We start from the raw sequence: 23,847 nt of genomic DNA, 5'->3' as shown, positions 1-23,847 counted from the left end.
CAGTGTCTGTCATTACTCTATGTAGCTGGTGATCCAACCACCTGTTAACATAAACATAGGTGTTGCCTAAGAAATTCCTGATTGCAAGGAATTTCTTTGCAAGTCTTATAGTAATGAACAAAGAAACTCCAACAACCCATGTGTATATAGACCTCTTGGTAAGACTTAGAGAAACACGCCCATCTTGTAGGAGTCTTTAGAATCTACCACAAATTTTTCTTGTTGTCAAGAATGTCCAGAAGAGAACCATAAGAACAAATTTCTCTAGTGTAATTAGGGGGAAATTAGAAAAACTTATTTTCTTCTTAAGTTATGTATCTCTTAAATATTCCTGTAGAACAATGCTGGGATTAATTCTGTTAAAATTGATTGGATTTTCCAAAAGGTTCCCCAGCTATAATATACCAATAGTGATCTGCAGCAGTAGAGGAAATAATTTTCCTGAAGAAGCAAATGCATGTAATGTTACGGGCACAAACTGAAGCATAGGAAGTTCCATCTGAACATGAGGAAGAACTTCTTCCCTCTGAAGGTGACAGAGCACTGGAACAGGCTGCCCAGGGAGGTTGTGGAGCCTCCTTCTCTGGAGATAGTCAAGACCCGCCTGGACGAGGTCCTGTGCAGCCTGCTGTAGGTGACCCTGCTTCGGCAGGAGGGTTGGACTGGATGACCCACAGAGGTCCCTTCCAACCCCTAACATTCTGTGATTCTGTGATACACGTGGCGAGATTTGGAATGGATGAAGGTGAGGTCTCCTACATAGATGGTGGCTCAAATCCTAGTGGCAGTCATCGGAAAGCTATTCTCATGTCTTTCAGAAAATACAAGATTCTGGAGAGCAAAACTGAATCAGCACTGAAAACAACACTAGCTGTGAAAGAGGAAAAGATTGCAATGCTGGAAGCTCAAGTGAAAGACTCTCTGAACTTGAACCAACAGTTACAGAATGATCTAAACATGGTGAGAGGTTAACTGAATTTTAGTTGTTGACGATGTGGTTCTACACATTCACATGCCTTTTCTTTTTTTTTTTTTTTCTTTTTTGTTTTATGCAGCAAGAATAAGTTCTCTACTCCCCTCCTCCTACACACACTTCCCAAAAACCTGTCCTGACTGGAGGGGTTTCTCTTTTCCCTTTCTATATAATGGCACCAATTTCAACAAAATTGTTGGGCTGGGGGCATGGCAGGAGATTTTTGTACATAACCATTATTTGCAATGTCTGTTTTCCCATGGGGTTTTTTTTTTCATTGCCACAGTGGTATTTTTCTGCCTTGTTCAATGAAAGCATTGGCCGAGGAAACATCTCACCTGAGAACAGCTTGCTTGTTAGGTGACAGTGAGCTTTAGTCAAAGGGCACCTGACTGGAGGCGGAGACATGGATTCCTCCACCTGTCTGTGTCTCACCTTCCTTGTCTGTGAAGTGAGGGTAATGGTTCTTGAATCCCTTGAGGTCCCTACCGTGCCAAGAGAGGAACTGTGTATCTCATCATTATTAATATAAAATCCCACTGCTAAATCAGTGTTTAAGGTGGTTGCTTGTTGACTTTGCAGGTAAAGAAGAACTTTGATGCACTTAAGCAGACTCAACAAGATGGGCAGTATGCTCAGAAGTCTCTGAGGTATTCTGCAGAGAAACGCATTCCCAACCACCAAATGAATGAGAAATTGGAAATGGGACACCAAGAAGCTACCATGGAGCTGCTGAAGCTGAAGGACCGGGCAATTGAACTGGAAAGGAATGTAAGCCTTCTCCTTCAGTTTGCTGTTATCCCTCAGACTTCCCTTGCGATCATTGAGTGGCTTGCTGGGATAGGGATTTTTGAGCTTATAGGAATCTAGTGGGTTTTCTGGAGCACAGAAATCTACCAAATTCTGCAGGTATCTTGGGACTGCATGGGACTTCAATGCTATATAAGTCTTGTATAACACTATTGCAGGGATTAATCTTGTACATAATATCTGTCCTACCCTCATTTAATGCTGAGAGGAGTTTGCTTTTGCACATTTTGTTGCAGAATGATCATAACTAATTGTTTCTCATCTTTGATAATACTCCAAATGATCAGGACAGCTGTTTCATTTCTTCTGTCACCCCTTAAATGCTATCTCTCTTTCAGAATGCAGCCCTGCATACTGAGAAGCAGCTGCTTAAAGAACAGCTGAAGCATTTGGAAACACAGAATGTCTCCTTCAACAGTCAGGTCTTGACACTACAGAAGCAAAATGTCAGCCTTCAGGAGCACAATACGGCCCTGCAGACGCAGACAGCCAAACTCCAGGTCAGGACAGCCATGCACCTCTGTGCCTGAAGACTGGATTTAGTTATAGTAGTGTGGAGAAGATGACAGCTAATAAGAAAATGTTTGTGTTGGTAGGCCGATGTAGTGATGTAAAGATGAGGGCCATAAGGTGGAGCTTAAATTTCTCCAAGCCAGGAGCGAAATTGGTTCTGTAGCTAATGTCTGGTAGCTATCTTCATTAAGAAGGTAGTTATTTAGAGAGAAACTTTTTCAATCAATACACCAAAATCCAGATGTGTTATTCCAGAAGCTGCACTTCTGGGATAAAAGGTCTTCGTTCTTTTTTCTGTTAATGCCATGCCTGTGAAAGAGCTTGGAAGAAATGGGAAGAGGACACAAGTCAGCTCCCAAGAGACATGGTAGCAATGAGTTCCAATGACAATTTTCACACTCCCAGACAAAATGTCAGAGTTGCTAGTGGAAAACAGATACTCTTCAATGTTACTTTACTTTTTAAAAAATAAACTTAGCTGGAGAAATAGAATAGTTTTAAAGGATAACATTGGATTAGCTCTAATTTTTTTGATGGGAATTTCCCTTTTTGAGCTCTTCCTCACACTTGTTCAGATTCTTATTTGTTCTTTATACTTATTACTCACCTGCAACTGAAGTGTATAAGCAACGTAGAAAATCAGCGCACTACCTGTCTACTGATATCAGACTTGTTAGGAGTGCTGCCTCCCTATGCAGTGGTGCAGTTAATTTTGTTGAGTTTGGATGAACTTAAGTTTTCTTTATTTGTCCATAAGCATGGGGTAACTTTGGTTTTGTACATGATTGTCAGACATGCAGCTGAGTTGCGAGTATTCTAGCTCATCTTGGTCTTCTGGCTCAAGAGCTTCTGCTAGTAAAACAGTGTTGTTTCAGTTTGGAGGTTATCCTAATACTTTCAGACCACTGATAGCATGGCTTTATATGGTGCATACTACCAGCAATACCAAAATGATGCCAAATTGTCCATAAATGTATTAGGTCTACAAAGCAATGGGTGCATTCTTGATTAACTCTGTGCAGATAAAAGCTGCTACTACATGTTTGTTGAATGTACCAGTAGGTGTAAATAACTAATACTTGATTTTTATTTGAGAAACTTCAGGTAGAAAATTCAACCCTCAGCTCCCAGAGTGCTTCACTGATGGCCCAGAATGCTCTACTCCAAAATCAGCAGACAGCCAAGGAGAACGAGAATGAAAATCTACTGAAACAGAAGGAGCAGCTGAAAGCTGAGTATGAGTCATTGCTTCAGGACCATGAACACCTTGCTTCACTGCATGAACGACAATCTGCAGAATATGAAATGCTAATAAACCAGCACAGCTGCCTGAAAACATTACACAAGAACCTGGATCTGGAGCACAAAGGTCTGGGTGAGAGGTATGCTCAGTGCTCAGGGGTGTAGTGTAGCTAGAATATGCACACGTTATAATCTTAGCCTTAAACGTTGGTCTCCAGTTATGAACGGTAACTACGGAGTAAGTTGTTACTGTGAAAAAGCATCCCCTCATTCTTGCTGTCATTAGGAGATTCATTGAATATACTTGCAAAGCTGTAGATTTTAGACCTCTAAGGGTGGCAGACCACAGATGACTGGTGGTACTTAGCAAACATGGTCTTGGAGATGCTTTGTCAGAAGTAGCTTAAAGGCCTTCACTACATTTAAAGGTCCACACTGTAATAACATGTAGCCTTAAAAAGGTTCTACCAGTTTTACTGTGTGGGGTATCTTTTCTAGTCATACAGTAAAGTCTGCAAATCACCTAGGTAACTACTTATGTGTGACTAGTGTGTATCCTGAGAAATTTCAATCATTGGAGATTGTGTGGGGCATGAATCTCATGACAAAGGAGGTTCTTTCAAGGAAGCTGTGTTGAGCTAGCTAAGAGACAGTGTTGTATTACTTATTTTCTTCTAGTTCTCACATCTTAAGGCTTTTGCTTCAGGCCCTTCAATTGAATTGTGAAATCAGAGATACCTGTTTATTGTTTAGTCTCTAGGCACTGTTTTCTGACAATTCTGCATGGATTGAACAAGATATATGATGAACTACTCCATAAATGCCACTCTACCTACCCATCAAAACTTTTCTTATACAATTCAGTGATTTTACTCAAAATATCTGTGTTTAGGTTCAGTTTCTGTGCAAGACCATGAGTTGGATTTAGGGCAACTCAGTGGTAATCTTTGAAGGTGGGCTAGAAAAAGTCTTTGGGAAAGAAAAGTTTAGCACCTAAGGAGCTGGCAGTACAACACACGGTAGATTTTGATAAAATAGAGAAATACACCTATTGTGATCAAAAAATCCACAAGGGTTGTGTGACAAGACAGCTGCTTGGCTATCGAATAAGTGAGCTGTAAGTGATTACACAGCCACCGTTCCTGCTTACCAGGTCTCTCTCGGACTGATGAATGGTTCCCACTGATTCAGACTTTGCTTGATTCACACTGTGGTGTGTTGAGGCAATTTGCTGAGTTTGTTCTTTTGTTGGTGAGTACCAATTATTAAACAGTTCTAGCATAAGGAAAAAGTGATTTTCTAAAAACAGATAATCTCTATTGATGAGTGCTCAGGTCACCACTGTAAGCATGAAGAATTTGGACTGTGTTACCGAGATGTAACTGCCAGTGAGAGATGTTTCAGGGGAGCAGATGGTGGCCTTTTCTGTACTCAAAGCAGGTTGATTTTGGCAGTTATGAGTGCAGTGTCCTCCTCAGCAAATCAGTCTCAAAAGGTATTTACTAAGGTGATTTGTTCAAGGACAGCCTGTGTCTCCATTTGACTGTCAGAAAAAAAAGACAAGCTGCTTCTTTGTGTGTGTTTTGTTTTCCCTCCATCGTGTGTTATGTGGAGTTCAGCTTGCTGAGGGAGCAGAGGGGAGAAAGTTAGAAAAACAGCTGTAAGAAAAATGTTTTCTTCTGCCACTGAGGTGTTTAATGGCTAAGATGAAATACCTCACTTTCAACTTCAACTAGAATGCACCACCTGCTAAATTTTTCCAGAGCAGCTCAGTGCAGCCAAGAAGCTTGCTTGCGCAGTGTCCAAGAGATGCGTTTTGTCTGTCCCAACTCCAAGGCGGTTGGTTTTTTGCAGTTGTAGACAGCACTGTAATCATAGTTATGTTGCTTAAGGCAGGATTGCACTCCTGCACAAACCTATGACTGCAGCTTGTCTAGAAAAATCCACAGCAACTTTAATTAGCTTGTAGACTCCTAACACTGCTTACAGCCAAGGTCCCCAAGCTTTGTGTAATTCACTCTGATGCATTGCAACCACAGAGTATTTTCTACACCTGAACAAACTTTATTAAACCTCCCTCGGCTCTATGTGCACAGTATTAAAACTGCAGTGGGGGTTTAATAATGGGTTGTGTGTAACTGCAGTGAAATTGCCTGTCATAGCCCAGCAGACCACAGATATGTGGGTTTGACTTAAGAAAAGGAGAGTTAGTGTGTTAGGACCGTTTACCATTAATAGCAGTTTCTTGACTTTGCAGTGTTTGGCTGATGGTCTCTGAACAGGGAAAGTCTGGACTCTTTTGCTCCATTTTTTAAATTGCTTTACATGTTGCACATTACGAAGGGGAGGTAGTAACTTACTAGCTGTAGATCCCTGAGCATTTCTTTGTGGCTTACTCTGGAGAAGTCTAATCCTGCAGAGACACTGGAAAAATTCTTATCACTGGAAAAACAGAATCCCTGCTGTGGAGGGTTACATATTTCAGGGACTTGTATTATTATGTTACCAGTACTGACTGGTAATCATTTTTCTGGTTCCTTTTGCTATGTGCTTTTTATCATGGCTGACCATTTTTAAAGTTCTTGGTCACAAACACCTACCCACAGTATTTGTTCTAACAAAGCAGCAGAAAGAGTGAAAGCTGAAAGGAGTAAGGAGGAATATGGGTGTTCCGTCCCAGGAATGGATTGCATCAGAGCCAAAATGGATTCTATTTGAATGTTTGAGGAAATCTTTTAAAAACCCCTCTGTCCAAGTGCCTGATGCTGAAAGAAGTGGAGTGAACATGCATGTTGAATAGCCTACAGGATGGGTAGTCTTGCCCCCGGTGGCAGAGTTTGTCAGTTTGCACAAATTCTGCTCAAGTGGTAGACTCCATGCTGAAGCCAGACTACAAGAAAATTTTGCCTGGGGAATTTCATTAGGGCTCCAGAAATGCAGAATCACTTGCGTTTTTGGTAGACAGTCTCTTCTTTCTTACCTTTCACCTAATATCTAGGGCAGCAGCTGTGTTCTGCCTCAGGTTCTCATACTCAAAGGCAGACTGGGGAGCTGGGCCAAGCTGGTAAAACTGGACCAGTATACTGCTTCCCTCTAAGTAGCCCTCTTTACAAAATAGAGGGCTTGGATAAAAATGAACAGAGTAGCCTTATCATACAGAAATGGCAAAAGAATTCGCAACACAGTTTCTGCAGAGGCAGCCATGGTAATCTCTGCCAAGGGACTGACTGTGGAGTTTGTCTTCTCAGGCTCTGGATTGGCATGCAGTCTGTCTTAAATCCTTCTTGGAGCTGGATGTGAAACCTTCCTCTGCTTTCAGGTTCTTCCATTTGTTGTACAGACATTGAATTTGAAATGTCCTGGACCTGAATGGAGGAGGAAAACAAATAAATAAAGTTAATTAAACTCCACTGGGAATGAATAGCAAAAAGCAGCTTTTGTCTGGGAGACAGGTACTTTTCTGTGTGGCCCTTCAATGGGCTGGAATTTGGGACAGGCTGTAATTTGACCCTGAGATGAAGGGAATGGTAGCCTGAAAGAAAAACAAGTTGGCAGGAGTCAGTGTATTTATTTGGTGCTGTCTGCTGCTTTTGTTTTTGTTTTGAAGTTTTCGTGACTGCAGAGTAACTGTTTTGTGCATTCATCTCCACTGGAATGAGAGCCGTAGACAGATGATGCCTGTACTGTTTTTTTCAAGCAATGCTGCATCTTCTGCCTAGTTGCTGTTTTAAAATTGCTTAGAAGGATGTTTCTCCATGACTGGCTCAGGTGTATCTGCCCGGGGATATTTTGGGGCAGTATCCTTTTATCACAGTCACAGAAAAATATGCTGATGACTTGACATTCATGGCACCAGTGCCCTCAGGGGCTTCTGCTGATATGTGTATATGGGTACAGACCCTGACAGAGGCCACCAGCAGGGGGGGGAAACCTTTTGAGAACAGCTTGCTGTTTTGCAAAGTGTTCTCAAGACACCTCGTTCCTTGCAGTGTTTTCTGAATGCAGGCAGTGTAGCAGTTCAGGGAGGCTGAGCCTGCCTAATCCATGTCTGTGCCAAGTATCAGGGTAGTTGTTCCACACCTCTGTTATTTTAGCATTCCAGAAATTGAAATTAGAGACATAGTTGATGGCATCTGCCTTCTGTCTCTGCCCGTCTCCGCACTCTGAATTATGCACAAATTGTATAAACCAAGTAACAGTGGAAGCCTGAACGTGAACACTGGTGTTGCTCTTCGGTTTCTCACCAGTGAAAAAGTAGAGCCACTTGAGCAGGTGAATCAGCCCCTGCTTCAAACTGTTTTGCTGTCAACTCACTGATACTGGCCTCATCACCTGTCTGGAATGTGCAGGAGATTATTACCTATGCAGGATGCTATTACCTATGCATATAACCTAATATGCATTAGGTTGTTACTTAATAAATTGTTGCTCATTCCACTGCTTTCTTGTTGCTTTTTTGACTGCTGCTTTCTGCTTTAGTCAGGTTTTTGAAATGTGACACTGACGATTATTTGTGAATGGCATTCCAGTTTAATGGTGCAGTCTCCGCTCACCCTGCAGACTCACATGCTTTTTACTAAATGATCAGAATCTGGAACTGAAAGAAGGTTCTGGCAATTGCATTTCAATTTGTTAAAAAAAAAAAAAAAAAATTACCCTTTTTGTTTTTTCCTGAAAGCTCTCCTCTTTACTTATAGACTAAGCTGAATTTCCATGCATAGTGTGGATTTCTTCAGCCTTGTAGTTTAACTACACAAATATGTATGAAACTAAGCAGGCAGGAAAAAAATCCTTTCATTGTGGTATGCCTATTAAAAATACGAAGCTAGAGGAAGAAAAATGTTTAAATGAAAGCTGAGAGTACGCCACTCCTCTTTTTGCAGATACAACAGTTTAATGAAGCACAAAGCAGAATTGGAAGAGTTGGAAATAGTTTTAAAAGCTGAGAGAGAGGTTCTACAACAAGAGAGAAGATCAAATGCAATAACCACTGGGGAAAATCAGAAGCTGAGGGAGGAACTGGACAGGTATGGTTCCCTTGTTAAATTCTTGTATATATCATTAAAAAGTCAGTTATGCAAAACACACAATTGTTTTGCTGTGTTGTGTGAACTGTAGCTCCAGAATACCTTCATTAGTGTGTCTGTTAATTTTTTTCTGTCTTGTTAATTTGATCATTTGATTTAACTCTGTCAGCTTCATGGACACAGTCCACAAATACTGTTACTTGGCGCTTCAAATATGGTCTGATCCTGGGACTTTTGCTCATTCAAAATAATCTTCCACGCGTGGTTCAGTTCACAAGTGTTTCTGTAATGAGTTGTTTCTGGGCACTTTAAGTAGAACTATGAATACCCAAATGCCCCAATAATATCTGGAGTTGTGTGAAATGGTTCCTACCCATTTTTTTTCCCCTTAATGAGAGCTGCATTATGTTTTTTTACACATTATGATTGAATTCTAGGTGTCACCATTGCTGTTTTTTCTGCTGCCCTGAGAAAGCTGCTGTTTGTTAATACTCGAGACTTGATTCTTGTTATTAGAAGTGGGCTTAGTGATTCATGTGATCACCGGGTAACTGTTAACTCATGTAAAAACCCCTTTTGTGAGATAGTATCCAAACTTTACATAATGCAGCAGTAAAACAATACCCTTCTCCCCCCAACCTGTATCCCTGCTGGGGTTCTCTGCATTATAACCAGTTCAGTGCCACTGTTCATCCTACAAAGGCGTTTTGAGAAACAGTTAGGTACAAATAAGGGGCCAGGGTCAGATCAAGTTAAAGCAATGTCAGATTGAATTATATTTAAAGTCACAGCTGCACACTGATGGTGTGGTCTTGGAATGTGAGGTACTGTATATGAAGAGTCCTTCATAAGCCTGCTGGCTTCTTTGTTTAGGGTGAATTTCTTGCACAACCAACTAAAGGCAGAGTATGAAGGGCTGCATTCACATACTAAAGAGCTGAAAACTTCCTTGAACAACTCTCAGCTGGAGTTGAATCGTTGGCAGGCTCGCTACGATGAGCTGAAAGAACAGCACCAGTCCATGGATATCTCTCTGACTAAGCTGGATAACCACTGTGAGGTGAGTAGCTGTAGGTAGGTATACTGCTGGGTTCCTGTTAGTGCTAACATTCATTATGTGAGGTTTTTGGCACACTATATGTAGAAGGTCAAGCTATGTGGTCATCATAACACCCCAATATACTTTGAAGTTATTGATTCGTATCTTAGGTTGCTATGCAATTGTGTTAGCCTGATTATGGTGCACTTCTAGGGAAGCCGGATGCAGAGGAGAGATTAATCTATTCTGTTTAATAGCTGCTGTCCCGTCTGAAAGGAAATCTGGAAGAAGAAAACCATCATCTCCTGAGTCAGATTCAGATGCTGAGCCAGCAGAATCAGATGTTACTGGAACAGAACATGGAGAACAAGGAGCAGTATCATGAAGAACAGAAACAGTACATGTAAGAAAATAGAGATTTGAATTGTGAAACCTAAAAAAGTCATCTAGACAAACATAGAATACAAATTATCTATCAGGAGCAGAAGGACAGGCAGGGAACGTGATAGGTCTGCTTGATACCTGGCTAGAAAAGGGGATGTGTAGGAGGAGATACATGTAAAGGGGAGAAACTACAAAATTTCTTCACGTTGCCTTACTGCAAAGGGGTGTTCAGGAGACACCTTAACAAGCATGCCCTTTTCAAATAATGTAGATGAAACAATGTGGAAACCTTAGTTATAAAAGATAGAATGCTAAAACCCAGTGGTACTTCTCAAAGGTTTCTGAAGAGCTAAGCTGCAACAAAAATTTAGTATTATGAGAGTCATTTTATATTTAGATGCTGAAGAATAGCAAATATTCATAGTCCTCTAGTTTTTGTCATTTGCATTATAAGAAAAACTTCCTTTGTTTTTGAGGATGCAAGTGTCAACATACATCGCTGCCCATACACAGGGTGACACACTTAAGTGAGATACCCTGTTTAAACATACTGTACATTTACAAAGAATCCTGTTCTCACTGCAGTGAATTTCTCTTATAGGTGTGAAACAAGGAAGAAGTGTTCTTAATCCCAAGAATTTTAGTCTGAGCGCTTCAGGATGATGTGGGAGTTGTTGATTGAGTTCTGTGTCAGTACTGGACTATACTGTTGAAATGTTAGAACTTGTTTGCTGAAATTGCCTGAATACAGTTCAAATGTAGTCTAAGCATATTTATCCAGGTGCCTGACAGATCTGTGATGAAGGTACATTAGACCAACTACTTGAATGAAAAAAAGATTTGCTAACATCCACTGTGCAGGCTAATAAAATAAAGAGGTTAAAAAAAAAAAGTAAGATTACATGGCACTGCTGAAAGTGCTTTGACACTGCTCACAGGAGACCAAAGTAGTCTTAAAAAGATCAAAGATTATTTATTTCTCTCATTCTAATAGAGTAAGCAGAACAAGAGTAAAATACCCAGTTATCACGTAGACAAGATGTTCAAACTATGTAAGGATTTTAACCCTTGAGTAATTGTCAGTGATCTGTGAAGAAGACTGAACAAGCAGCAAATGAATTTTCAAAAAACAAAATAAGATTAACAGCCACCAAAAAAACTGTGCTTGAGTTATTAGTGAGCAATCTAGCACCAGTCTACTGCTGTTCTTTCACTTTTCATACTTCCTGCTCAAAAATTGCCCATTGGCAAGTTTGGTAAGCTTTTGCATTTGCCCGCTCTAAACAGTGAATGAGCTCAGTAGGATTTTGAAGTTTATGTGATAGGAAGATATTTCAGTCTGTTTCCTCTCTTGGTGCCATTTGGTCTTCAATGTTTTGATTATGCTTAATTTCATACAGATGGTTCAGAACATGTTTTCCCCCCTCACAGTGATAAATTGAATGCCTTAAGGAGACACAAGGAAAAACTTGAAGAGAAGATAATGGATCAGTACAAGTTTTATGATCCCACTCCAAAAAAGTAAGTCCCAATGGGTTCAGTTCTACTGTTGTACAGATTTGTGAGGCTGAGAAAGGGTTCTCTGTAACTGGAGATCACAGAAATTTCATCTGAAATGGACAGTGTCATCTCTCCTCTCTTCATTCTCACTATGCAAGCCATTTTCTTAAGCAGCAGGTTCTGTTAATACAGAGTGCAGTACCGCATGTGGGGGCCTGTGTTTTAAGACAGGAATCTGAAAGAGTGTTAATTGGAAGAGAGCCCCTTTGCTCTGATGAATATCATCTTGTCTCTAGCAGGGGGGAGGGATCCCCCAATGTGGTGACAAAGCAGCAGTAGGAGCTTCCAGAGCTGGTCTTTCAAAGGGGATAAGCAGTCCACTGGAGAGAAAGGACTTAAGAAAAAATATTTAAGAACAACAAAAAAGAGCCAAGCTAATTCCACCACGCATAGTTCTGACCACTAGCAAAGAGAGGGATTAATCTTTAAAGCAGTTTTCATTTCTTTCCTTCTCCGTATGTTCCTTTGGTAGAGCTTTTTACACTGTTAAACTACACATATGGACCCACATAAGACATTTTATATTTCTAGTGGAGGGAACGGTTGTCTTTCTCGCACTTCTCATGCTGAAGAAATATTTCTGTAAAATAATTTTGACTTTCAGAGAGAAATGGATCTTAAGCTCGGTGAAATGCATGCTGCATCTTTCCAACCAATTCATGACAGTAAACTAGTAAGAATGTAGGATGGCTGTAAACTACTTTGGGGACTATTTCTTGTACTGTTTTATGAATCCTATTCACAAAACCTGCTTTATCAGGAAAAACCACTGGATTGGAGCCAGAGCCTTAGTCAAACTAATCAAGCCGAAGAAGGAGACTACAAGGGAGCGGTTCAAACCAGCAGCAGAAAACCCTCTATGGCATTCTGAATCCCCAGAGACAGTAAACTCTCCATCTTCCTCCCAAAAACTGAAACATCAGCCAGAGACTCAGGATAATACCTCTCAAGGGTCAAACTCTATGGAAGAGAGAGAGAACCCTGGGGCTTCTACAAACAAAGGTAAGGAACACCCAGCCTAAATTAATGATAAACAGTATTTTTTTAAAAAATATTTTTAAAAGATTTAATATATAGGATGTGTTAATACTCCATCACATTGTTTTATATCCCCTTTTTTACTAAAATAAGAGTTTTAGTAAGCAAAAAAGAAACCTGCCCTAAACTAAAAAGCTGAGTAGACTAAAATGGAGGGGGGTGCGGTGGGGGGTGGTGTGGTGTGTTGATTTGGGTTTAGTTTGGTTTGTTTCTTTTATCTGCTTCTCCCTTCAGCTTTTTTATATAGTTTCTTGGCTTGTCTGAATGTGTTGCATATTACTGAATAAGTTGGTGGAAATACTTCATTTACTGGGGTTTTGCAACAAGGCAGTTTTAAAGGTGGACCATATAATATTATGGTTCATTAGCAACTATTCTTCAAATGGGTAATAGCTGGTCTTACAGCCACTGCCAGGAGATGGCGCACATGCGAAAGAAATAACATAAAAAAATGCTAATTTATTGTAATTATTTTGGAGGATAATACCATGTCTTGACTTTGAATCAAACTAAGGATTTCTTAATGTAGAATGATGAAATTATTTTTTTTAACACTAAGGTGAACATAAGGAAGGTGGAATGATTTCTGTTTCTGTTTAGTCAGTTCATACAGTAAATCAGGTGTTCCTAATTATGGGAAATTTAAAAGAAAGCTCCTCAGAATAAATACTCTGATCTTTATTAAAAGCAATATATATCCCAAGCTTTGCTTATTCTATTGAGATCGATTCTGTCAGCTTCTATTTGTAGATCGTTGTCCTCCAGGAATACTTTTCAAGAAGCAGTTTTGAAATTAATCCTTAAAAATTAATTTCTGTCTTCCCACTGGGGAGTGTGGGAAATGGAAGGGGAGCAGCTGAGGAGGGTAGAACTGTTGTTATAAACTACTGCAAGTGTCTGGCTGAAGTTGTATTTCCCTTTTTTCATTCTAAGTCTTCAAAGTCATTGATTTACTTAAAATAAAAATGCATGTCTCAGATTATCTGTGTGATTCCAGGAGATGCTGAGTGTTTAATATGCATCCAAAGCTCAACCTGGGAATCTGGGCTTGGGTTTCCACAGAACGAGGCCTTCGTGGAGTGCCAGAGATAGCAAAGTCTCTGGGGCTTCATTCTTTTTGATGTTACATGAAACATGCTTGTGTTGAGATGGTGAGCATCAGTGTTAAAACCTAGAAGACATCTAGGAAATCTGAGTATATTACCACCAAGTAGCATGCACACCTATTTGATTTTCCTTTATTAAGTAAAAACATTTTGGGTGATATAACAGTAATTTCATAATAAACTTGCTTATATTTTATGTATATGTGTGAATCTATGCATTAATCTGAGTCAGATGAACTGTGATTAACTGTATGTTAATCAGTCCTCCAAATATGTGTTAGTCTTTGTTTAGCCTTTTTTGGTTTTACTGGTTGTGTAGTCTTTAATCTGTTTTAAGACACTCTAAGCTTTATTTACACGGATTTTTTTACTCTTTTTTTCTTCTTCTTTTTGGGATACCTGGGTGATAACAATTTAGCTGCGCAGCGCAAAAAGATTGCCTTTTTGAGAAGCAAAATCAAGGATAAAGAAAAGTCTCCTAAGTCTCCATCGAATCATCAGTCTCTCTCTAATCGGCTCCGGTTCTGGTCGTCTTCCGACATCCCATCCTCTCCCAATGAATCTGTTTCTTTTCCGGAACTGGGAGATTTCTAACACCTTCTCTTTAGCATTTATCTTGATTTATTTCTGACAAATATTTTAAATAAAACAAAATAAAAAAACCCCACATGCCTTAAAAGAACACATACCTTGATAGAAACACTCAGCATGTCTTTACAATACTCTAAATATAAGCACAGATTAGTGAACGTGGATTTAAGTTTTCCTGTAGAAGATGAATCACTGTTTGCACACTGTGGATCATTTCTTCAATGCAGCACATTTTAGGGGACCTCATGGCATACAGTTTGCGTATGTATATTGGCTGTGGTGCATGTTGTGAGTAAGTGAAGATGCTATGCGCTTCAATTTTTTTCTTGCAATCACACACTTGCATCGTGTCCAGTTAAAGTGTTGAAGTGATCTGCTGTTGCTATGCTTTCTACAACGCTGTAGTCCTACCAAAATACAAATCTAATATATAAGCAGTCTCAAGTCCTGGATGCTTTTCCTGTATTGTGTGCCACTAAATGCTAAAAATGGCAGGTGGTTTTAACATCTTTGTCCTCTTTTAGATAGTCTAGCTTTGAATATAGAGTGGAAGCTACTGGAAAAATTGTTCTCCACAAAGTGTCTTGGCGTTTGCATTCAAACCTGCTGTTTAGCAAAGTTTCACACTTCCAGCTATGAAAATTCATCTTGAAATGAGCTAACGTTTCAGTTTCTACTGCTTCAGTTTTGACAATTTTTTTTTCTGGAAGAAGGAAGTGATATGTTCTCTTAAGATTGGGAATAACCTTCATCATGCATCCGTTGCCCACAGTTCATATTGCCTGATAGTCATGACCTGGTGGCTTCTGAAATGAATGTGTGGGTCCATTCCCCACTCTGTGTTAGAGAAACACATGTAGCATGGGCAATATGCTACAGGGAGCTCAGCGGAGAGGCCAGAAAATTTCATCTCCCTTGTCAGCTCTGAGAATTGGTCCCTCTGGGGCACAACCAAGGCCACTGGCACAGCAGCCTGTTGCTGCCCATTTTGGGATTTGTAGAAAACAGTTATTTCCTGGGCAATTAATAATTCTGGCATCTATGGGAAGTGTTAAGTGCAGTTACAAAGTTGATTAGAGATAGATCTGCACAGCAAGCTTTAGCCAGTAATCGCCCATACAGGTGTGCCATAAACTTCAGTCCTGAGAGAAAGTGCCAGCCCTGTGCTATGGAGCCCACTCAGACTGTGACAGAAAACATTGTTTCTGAAGTCGGCTTCCAGGAGTCGTCTAAGATGACAGTACCTTGGTCCAGTTCTCTAATACAGCTTTGCTGCCGCTCTGCGCTTTGAACCAACTGTCTGTCCATTGTCTCCGCAAGTTATTCGTTTTGACCACTGCACTGTGCTGTGTTTTCAGCATTTAGTTACTATTAGTTAAGCAAGTACTCCACAGAAGTATGTGGATAACTAGAATCTTGTATCTCATTAAGGGTGTTTCCTATAGTAAATTCTTTAAATTTTGTTCTATTTTGTGTGTGCCTTTAAGTGTTACAATCATTAATCTGCCTCATGACTAGGAAAGACGTCTTCAGCTTTCTGAATCTAAATAATATTCTAGCAGGTAGTTTTTGTTGTTCTCATGCTAAGATCCCAGGAATTCCACTTAAAAGTCACTGCACCAGAGCATCATAAGAGCAGCAGAGTTTTAACCTTGTCGAGACTGAGCTCTTACCACAGCAAAGATCTAAACCTGAAAGCAGTAATCTTAGTATGCAGATCATGCTAGATAATTTCCAAATCAGCGTTATTTCTCTTTGAATAAGAGCGTGACTTCTGTCACTCTTTTCTTATTCTATTTTGTTACTGAAATAAGTGCTTAAAAATGTACCTGAAGGAATAATGTTATTGGAATTTCACCCCTCACTTATCTTTTCTGCATTCATGTCTTTGCTCCTTTTCTTCCTCCTTTTACAGTAATTGTTGCATGTATAATACCAACCCTCCCACTGGCACTAAGCAGCCCTTGTCACTCCCACACTTTAGAGAGCACACATGATTGAAAAACTGATGGCAGAAATTTCCTATCCAATACTGAACTGTTTATGGAAAAGCTTGCAAAACTGGCGTCTCTGTTGTGCGGTTTCTTTGTGCCTGCTTGTCATGTTTGTATGGGCAAAGAAATACAAATCTCCTAATTCTGTTTTTCATTGACTCGTATTTATTTATCTCTCTCCCCTGCAGTGCTAATGGAGTTAAAGCAAAAGAGAAATTCCCGTCACGGAGGCAGCAATAATAATGTAATCTTGGCAGACTCTGTGACAAAACACTGCTGTGTGGAGCTGGGTCCCAGGACTTACTCGACCTCAGCTATTCATCTGCACACTTCCACCCCCATCTCCAGGCTCCAGAGCAGACCAAAAGGTGTGCCGTGCGTTTGATACACCAGCTGTTAGTACAACTCTGGCTACTTTGTAGTTTCTGCTTGGGTGAAACATGTCTTCTAGTGGCGTTCAAGTACAAAAACAGAGCACTAGTGTTTTCAGTCCTACTTTATCTGCTTAATGGTTTAATTGATCAGATACAGGATTTCCTTACTCTTGTGATGTCATGAACTTGACAGACTGTGTTTGGATGTCGGTTATCCTGTGGTTCCCTGCCCAGTGGTTCACAGCGATTGTTAGAAGATGGCTGCTCTTCCAGTGTTAGCTCTATAAAACCCTCTTGAGCACCTCGGTCTTCTACACTGCTAGAATGTATTGGAGACTGACCAGAAGGGTTAACCTTCCTTTGTTTACTATTGCCTCTTAAGTTTTGTGTTCTTTTCAGGCTACAATTCAGAAGATAATTTATGTGAACAGTCCCCTGAGATGGAGTTTGCAAACACCAGACAGCATGGTAAGCTTGTTGCATGTACGAATGCTCTAAACATCTACATTAAAACCTGTTTCATTGCATCCACGTGAACTGTCCTGGAGCACTTTAGTTAAATTAACACGATAGTGAGATGTAGTAACACAGCACCCTTCCTTAAAGGGAGTGAATCAGCAATAAAAAATAATTGGGGTGGGGGGCATGGGTGCGTGGCGGGAGCACTGCAGCAGCAGCAGCACTGCCCGCTTAGAGATTTGTGGAAGACTTAATTTGCAGGCTGGTTACCAGCTCCTTCCAAAGAAACAAACTGAGAAAAGAGACAGCAACTTACTGTTAAACTTTTTCAGTATTTATGTTACTTTGTTTGTAGTTACTGTAAAAGTGAAACCCGGAACATATTTCTCTGTGCAAAAACTAAGTGAGAAAACCAAGATGGATCCTGAACAACATGACTTGAAAAACGAGAATGGTTTCTAGTCTGTCCAGGCTTTGGCAGCCTGTGTATATTACATTGTTAATGTTTTCATGTGACTTAGTTGCACAGGTCCTATTTTCAGAAGGCAGACTGTAGCCAAGTCTTTCAGAGAATCAGAGGAACTGAAGGTCTGTTTGTCCAGTGCTTGTTTTGTGTTTTTCAGTGTCCAGGCCAAGCAGTTTAGAGAGCAGTAGAAATGCTTCCAGCAGTAGTTCACCGCTCAATTTGAAAGGTAAAGCTTTTACAGCTGAATTCTGACAAACAGGAAGTGAAATTCCATGAAACTGTGTGCAAAATACTGTCTTCCTTCCGATTAAATTTGAAGACAGTTGTTTTGAAATTGTAATGATTATGCAATCTGGACATGGCTGTCTTGGGAATCAAAACTGCTGGCAAAAAGTACTTTTCTAAGATTGATTCTGGCAAGGGGTGGCTTTTAAGGAAAGCAGTGTGGTTTTGCTTCAGTCTGGCTGGCATCATATTGTGGGAAGTATTGGGCCGCTCTTAGATTTGTTTTACAACAACAGGTCTCTGCTGTTCTTATTCTGTATGCAGCTTATGTATGGAATCAGTGTGATCTGGAGATTTGCTTTTGCTGAAATTGTGCATCCTTGAAGGATGCCAGGAGACCTGACACTGGAAAAATCCACTTTCTGCTTTCACTGGCAGGTTCTGGCTCTCAGACCGCACACGGCCAAGACTGGGAGTTCTGCTAGTGGCATGAGGTTGTAACGAGGCCTCCGTACCATCTGTGTTATTCCTATTCTTTGGACAAGTAGCTGTGCTTGTTTAACACAGGGGCTCAAAGTGTGTACTGTAAGATGTTTACTAGTCCTGATTTTTCAATGTTCTGACTGCCTTGAGTTCTGTGGGAGAAGTAAGGTCAAAAATGTTGCCTACTCTGTGTGGAAATAGCCCTAGATGATAAAGTTCCTACCTCAGTGAGAAATCTACTGAGATGAGGGAACAACAGTGTCTAATGATATTTATGCTTCTTCTCAGGTTCCTTAGATCATATCCATGGTACAACAGAGAGCCTCAGCAGTGAAGATACAGTGCCAAGCAGAGAGGCACCAGCCTTGCTCCGAGACACCTATCCCTTTCACTCCACTTCTGCCATCTTAAGCCCTGGCAGCAGGCATGAGTCATCCTCCCACAGGAATGGTTTGATCTCTTATGATATACCTCAGAAGAGTACTCCACCCCAGTCTTACGCAAGCAGGCAACGGTCTGCCTCACCTGGCAGTGAGATGGTAACTTTGGAAGAGTTTTTGGAAGAGAGCAACAGGCTGTCTCCACCAAGTGTAAGTAAATGTAGCTACATAGCCCATCTTGGGTGTCAAAAAACTTTGAAGCTGATTCAGGGAGATGAGGGCATAAGGAGAAAAGGAAAGACTTATTCATACCTGTGGAACTTGCAGAGAACTATTGAGTCTTGCAAAATGAATGAAACTATTCCAGCAACTAAGGCAAGGTTAACTTTCACACAGCACTCTGCTAATTTATTTTTGTATGTCAGCTATGGCAAGTCAGGGAGATAACTCGCTTAAGCACTATGTATTGGACTGCTAGGGCCTTTCAATATCAAACACTTGCGGTCTCAAGGTTTTGTATTATGTCATCAGTTCTCAGCTCTAGGTATTTTTATTTGTGAAATGGTAAGTTTTCTGTGTAATTTTCAGCTGCTAAATCTGTAATTGGAAATGAAACCTAACAGTAGTTTTCAATTGAAGTGCAAAATACACAGTTTTTAAAGCATCTCCTGATCTGCAAATACTGTCAAGGCATTTGAGAGAGAATATTTTTCTTGCTGAAGGAAGTTCTCGATGCTTTCACTATGCTGCGTGTTTGTGTGCTGACTGGCACTGTGCTGTTGGTTCAATGACTGCAAGAATATGTTGCATGCTGAAGTGCTTTGTCAGAAATGAAATGTTTGTTTTCTAGATGGCATTTGTCTTTAGCTGCTCAGACGTACTGTACAGTAGTGAGGTGGTGCAGTATCAAGCATGTTTATATTAAGAACAATTCATTGATAGTGGAAGTGAACAGATGTTTGTTTAGTGAATGCCTTGGTAACAGTATTGAAATCAACAGAGCTGTACCATTTTATAGCATCAGTAAATTCTGGTCCTGGAATTTTCAGAGCAACACTTAAATATACCTCCTACTACCTATTATCCTAAATACAGTTCTTAGCTTTTAGAGTTTTTAAAAATTGATTTTTTTACTTTTTTTTGTCTGTAACTACCTGACCATATCTCCATTTTCATTCTTTCTGTCATCCTTGTTCCTTTTCAGCACTGGCGCAGTTTAAATGAGAGTGAAATTATTTCATTGCACCAATTTCCGTTAGAAGCTGATGCACTGTATCTCTCTTGCTACTCCCTATGTCCTTCCCTCCATCAGGAACCTTTGCAGTCACTCGAATCAGTCCTCAGTCATTCATGTCCCAACAGCGTGAGACACAGAACAGGCAGGGGAAATAGGAGATCTACTTCACTGTATATCCCCAGGGTATCCATTGTTCTTGCTGTGAAAGCAACAGCTCCCAACTTACCACAGCTTTTGCTAGCATATTAATACCTGTAGAAGCATACTTGTAACTCTTAGCTGTAATTTTAAAGGCTGCCAGATCACTTGCATTAGTTGCTCATAAAGTATTTCCAGTGCTTGTTCATAAACATGCCTGTTTTTGGAGGACTAGTCATGCTGTAATGTTAATGTGCATAACAGCAGCTTAAAGTGAAGTTAAAAATAACCCTAACACTTTAACATTTAGTTGAGCATAGAAATCTTCCCGCTGCGCTATTACAATTCATGGCGTTGGCTTCTAGCAAATGATTTTTGTGACTGGAAGAAACATTTGGAATGCTAGTGAAATGAATATATTAAATTTTAACATACGCCCTAGAGAAAAGAGATTCCATGAGCACGTTTTTTGTGAAGACAGCATGTCCCTTAACTGTTCTGAGCATGCCATGTACTAATAGTCCAATGGCAGCTGATCAAACATCACGATATTTGGATTGCATGGACCATCCCCATGAAATATTGTTTGTATATTTTCTTTTACTGCCAGGTTAATTGTCTGACTTGAAATTTGCAAGTTAATTCTGGGCAAGCAATCATATGTCCATTTTTGTAATGACTTTTTGTACATTTGATTATAATGTACACGCAGCTTTTAACATACATGGCATATCAGCTGGGAGAGGTGAGGGGAATCGATGGAGAAGCAATGAAACTTTTTGTAATGCTAGCACATCTCCCCAGGGTATTGTCTCCTGTGATATCACTGCAGTTACAGTAGGGCATTATCCAGATGAACTGTATTCTAGGAGATGACAGACCATCATTGATATCTGCTGATACCAATGGCTGATGTCGTTAACATGATGTTGATGTTACAGCTGATGGTGAAAGGAAGCAAAAGAGCTGCTGTGCCCGGGTTGCAAAAGAAATGAATCTCACAAAATTTATGACAATTAATCTGGCAAACAAGGCTGCTGTGATCTAATTATGAGCATGTTACTCTTTGATTTGGACTTATACCCATTGTAAAAATTTATACCTTCTGTTCCCCACTTTAAATATAAAATCTGTGGTTGTGTTTGGGTTGAATTAAGTGGGAAGGAAGATTATCCGAACACAAAGCTCTGCATGATTCTTTAAACGAGAAGTGTTGTCATTAATGTGGCATGTGTGCATTTTCTCACACCAGGAGGCCTCCAGTAACAGAGATGACTTGCTCAGCGATTATTTTAGGAAAGCAAATGAGCCTTCAGCTACTGGGAACCTGCTGGTTCAGCCATCCAGAAAGGAGGCTGCTAAGATGCCCGCTAGTCTTGTTGCTCCAACTGTCAAGATGGCCATCGCCAACGAAGATGGAAGAATAGCTAAGCCTGGAAATTACATGAAGCCAAACCTCAGACAAGCTGAGCCAGAACCTCTAGCAAACTCCCAGGGGTCCCTTAAGCTTCCTCACACACCACAGCACCAGTCTGCCAGTGGGCTGCGGCAGATGGCACAGCCTCAGCAGCCTGGAACTGCGAGCAGGAGGAGTACATCACTGAACAGGGCGTTTAGCTTAGCCTCTGCAGACCTCCTCAGAGCCACTGGCCCAGAGACATACAGGCAAGAGAGCCCTCAGAAGTCGGCAGCAGACCTGCGTGGGGGCAAGGACGCTGTCAGTCAGACTACTAGGGCTTCTGCACCAACAAGCTCCCAGGCAACCTTAAGGGAGAGGCCACAGTCTGCAAAGGTGGCAGGTTCCTTGCAAGGTGTCGATTCCCGGTGTCGGCAGCTTGACGCAAGGCGCCTTTCCCTGGCCCCACCAAAAGATGAGAGGCCGCTCTCCTTCCACCAGTTCTCTGCCTCTCCCACTGTATCTACCAGCAATCTGAACATGCAGCAACAAGAGTGCGTGGACCCTGGGCAGCACTACTCGCCTGCATCGCACACTCCCTCTAAAGTCAAACCCAAGCCAGCCCCTCGTACTGGGGAGGTGGCCACAGTGGCCCCTGCCAGAGCTGTTTCCAGCAGCACTGAGGGAAATATTTCCCTAGGGCAAGGCCAGGGTGATGCCCTACTTACCAAGTGCCAGGGTAAGCTGCCAGAAGGCAGCGCTGGGGCTATGGAGGAGCCCACGAGAGGAAGCAGCTCCAACAGCTCTCCTGGATCTCCGGACCCCCAGGGAGATCAGCAGACGGTTTGGTATGAGTATGGGTGTGTGTAACCCACAGGTGCAGCTGGTAGTATGTGTGTTTGCTATTGCTGATGTCCAGGTAGCATTTGTCTAGATGCTGTGCTGGGTCTTAAAAGGCATCACCTGCATGCTGCTCTGAGTGTTCTCCAGGTACTGTTTTCTAGTTGGACAAAGTACAATTAAGAGAAAGAAGGAGGAAAACCCCAGCCCTTCTTTTGACACTGTTGTGCCTAAAACAAAGTGTGAGCCTGACCTAATCTCATAGCAGGCTTGGCATCTGATTCTCACAGGTGCTTGAGCATTCCCCACTCCAGGAGAAGCTTAGCAGGGTCCTCTGTTATTGCTGCACTGTGCACCCCTTCTACTTGCATTAAAGAAGAGTTTTACAGGTCACGTGTGTGTGCTGAACCCAGCCCTGCCATTGAGAAATAACCATACTGAAAAGGTCATATAAAAGCCAAACTTCTCCCCCAAAACCAGAATCAGACACTTGGCTTAAGTAGCTTAAAGATAAAGCTGAAGAATTGTGTGGTTTTAGCCATGGATCTGTTAAAATCAATTCTTGCTACAAGCGTGTTTTGTAGAGGGAACTTGTAGACTTCCAAGGGTCACATCTCAACCTTCCCCGCTGGGGCTGTGTAAACACAGAGAGTCAGTGCAGTTAACCCACTGCTTTCACTATAGCTGCAGCTCAGTGGGTCCTTGGCTCTGCAAGCCAAGTGGTGCTGCCCTTTGAAACTTCTTTTATACAAACACTGGAACTAATGCAGCCTTTCAGGGGAGATGCTATTTGAATTGTAAAGGTGGCATCTCATGTACAAAAGTGTCTTGTAAGTATGTATATAAGAAGCTCAAGTATTGTATAGGAATGTTGTGTAAATTGTATTATTACATCCTTGTGTGCATGACAGCCCACATCCTGTGGGATGTTGTCGTTTAGAAATCCTTGTCTGTCTCCAAGATCTTTACTCAGTATAGAAAGGAAAATAAATTTGAATACATGTGAAAGAAATACACTTTTAAGAATCTATTTATGTGCAAAGAAGCTCTTTGTTTCTGTCCAGAGTGTCATCAGGTGCTCGTGTATATATGATCAAATGTGTATCTTTAATTCTATTTCATGTTTGTAAAGCTGTTTTTCTTGCAATAGACTAAATCCTTAAAAAAATACTTGTTTTGCTGGTTCTGATTTAATCTAGTAAAAGCTAAAACTGATTCAGCTGAGGATGTTTTTGTTATCTAGTATGTAGTAATCCCATTCTGGAAACTACAAAATTGTTTATAATAAAGATTAAAATGAAATAGATGGATATTGTACTTTTTTTTTTCCTGGAGGTGGGGGGAGCCCCACCGTGATTCATGGTGCTGGATGGAGGTCTGTCTGCAATAGCTTTGTGTAAGCCTCAGTGTTGATTTGCGTCTGTGTGCCAGAGTTGCATTTGTTTTTATAATGCTGCCACAAAAGATGGGTGGTAAATATTTCGGTTTGGTTGTAGCCTGCTTACTAAAGACTTTGGGAGGATTGGTCATGCAAATTGAGCGACTCCAGGTTACTGCAGAATCAGACCATTA

General features: G+C 40.9%; 1 protein-coding gene across 7 annotated transcripts in view; it reads left to right on the top strand.

Annotated features, from left to right (window-relative positions):
• CCDC88C (coiled-coil domain containing 88C) overlaps positions 1-23,577 on the top strand; it is a 98,552-nt gene extending 74,975 nt beyond the window's left edge. Inside the window, exons 17-31 of one of the 7 annotated variants that reach the window (XM_075426162.1) lie at positions 819-960; positions 1,556-1,744; positions 2,122-2,283; positions 3,401-3,678; positions 8,422-8,565; positions 9,439-9,625; positions 9,862-10,007; positions 11,420-11,509; positions 12,309-12,550; positions 16,466-16,645; positions 17,051-17,119; positions 17,734-17,802; positions 18,573-18,874; positions 19,869-20,084; positions 21,292-23,577. In XM_075426162.1, coding sequence (XP_075282277.1) covers positions 819-960; positions 1,556-1,744; positions 2,122-2,283; positions 3,401-3,678; positions 8,422-8,565; positions 9,439-9,625; positions 9,862-10,007; positions 11,420-11,509; positions 12,309-12,550; positions 16,466-16,645; positions 17,051-17,119; positions 17,734-17,802; positions 18,573-18,874; positions 19,869-20,084; positions 21,292-22,305 — 3,430 coding nt within the window. In that variant the 3' untranslated portion in view covers positions 22,306-23,577. Of the gene's footprint in view, positions 1-818; positions 961-1,555; positions 1,745-2,121; positions 2,284-3,400; positions 3,679-8,421; positions 8,566-9,438; positions 9,626-9,861; positions 10,008-11,419; positions 11,510-12,308; positions 12,551-16,465; positions 16,646-17,050; positions 17,120-17,712; positions 17,803-18,572; positions 18,875-19,868; positions 20,085-21,291 lie in introns of all 7 variants that reach the window. The other 6 variants (XM_075426164.1, XM_075426161.1, XM_075426167.1 and 3 more) reach the window with 6 other exon arrangements.
• The last annotated feature ends 270 nt before the right edge of the window (positions 23,578-23,847 follow it).

Source organism: Opisthocomus hoazin, chromosome 7 (assembly GCF_030867145.1).
Source record: "Opisthocomus hoazin isolate bOpiHoa1 chromosome 7, bOpiHoa1.hap1, whole genome shotgun sequence".
Taxonomy (NCBI): Eukaryota; Metazoa; Chordata; class Aves; order Opisthocomiformes; family Opisthocomidae; genus Opisthocomus; species Opisthocomus hoazin.
The sequence above is the reverse complement of the archived record's forward strand: the minus strand, read 5'-3'. Positions and strand labels throughout refer to the sequence as shown.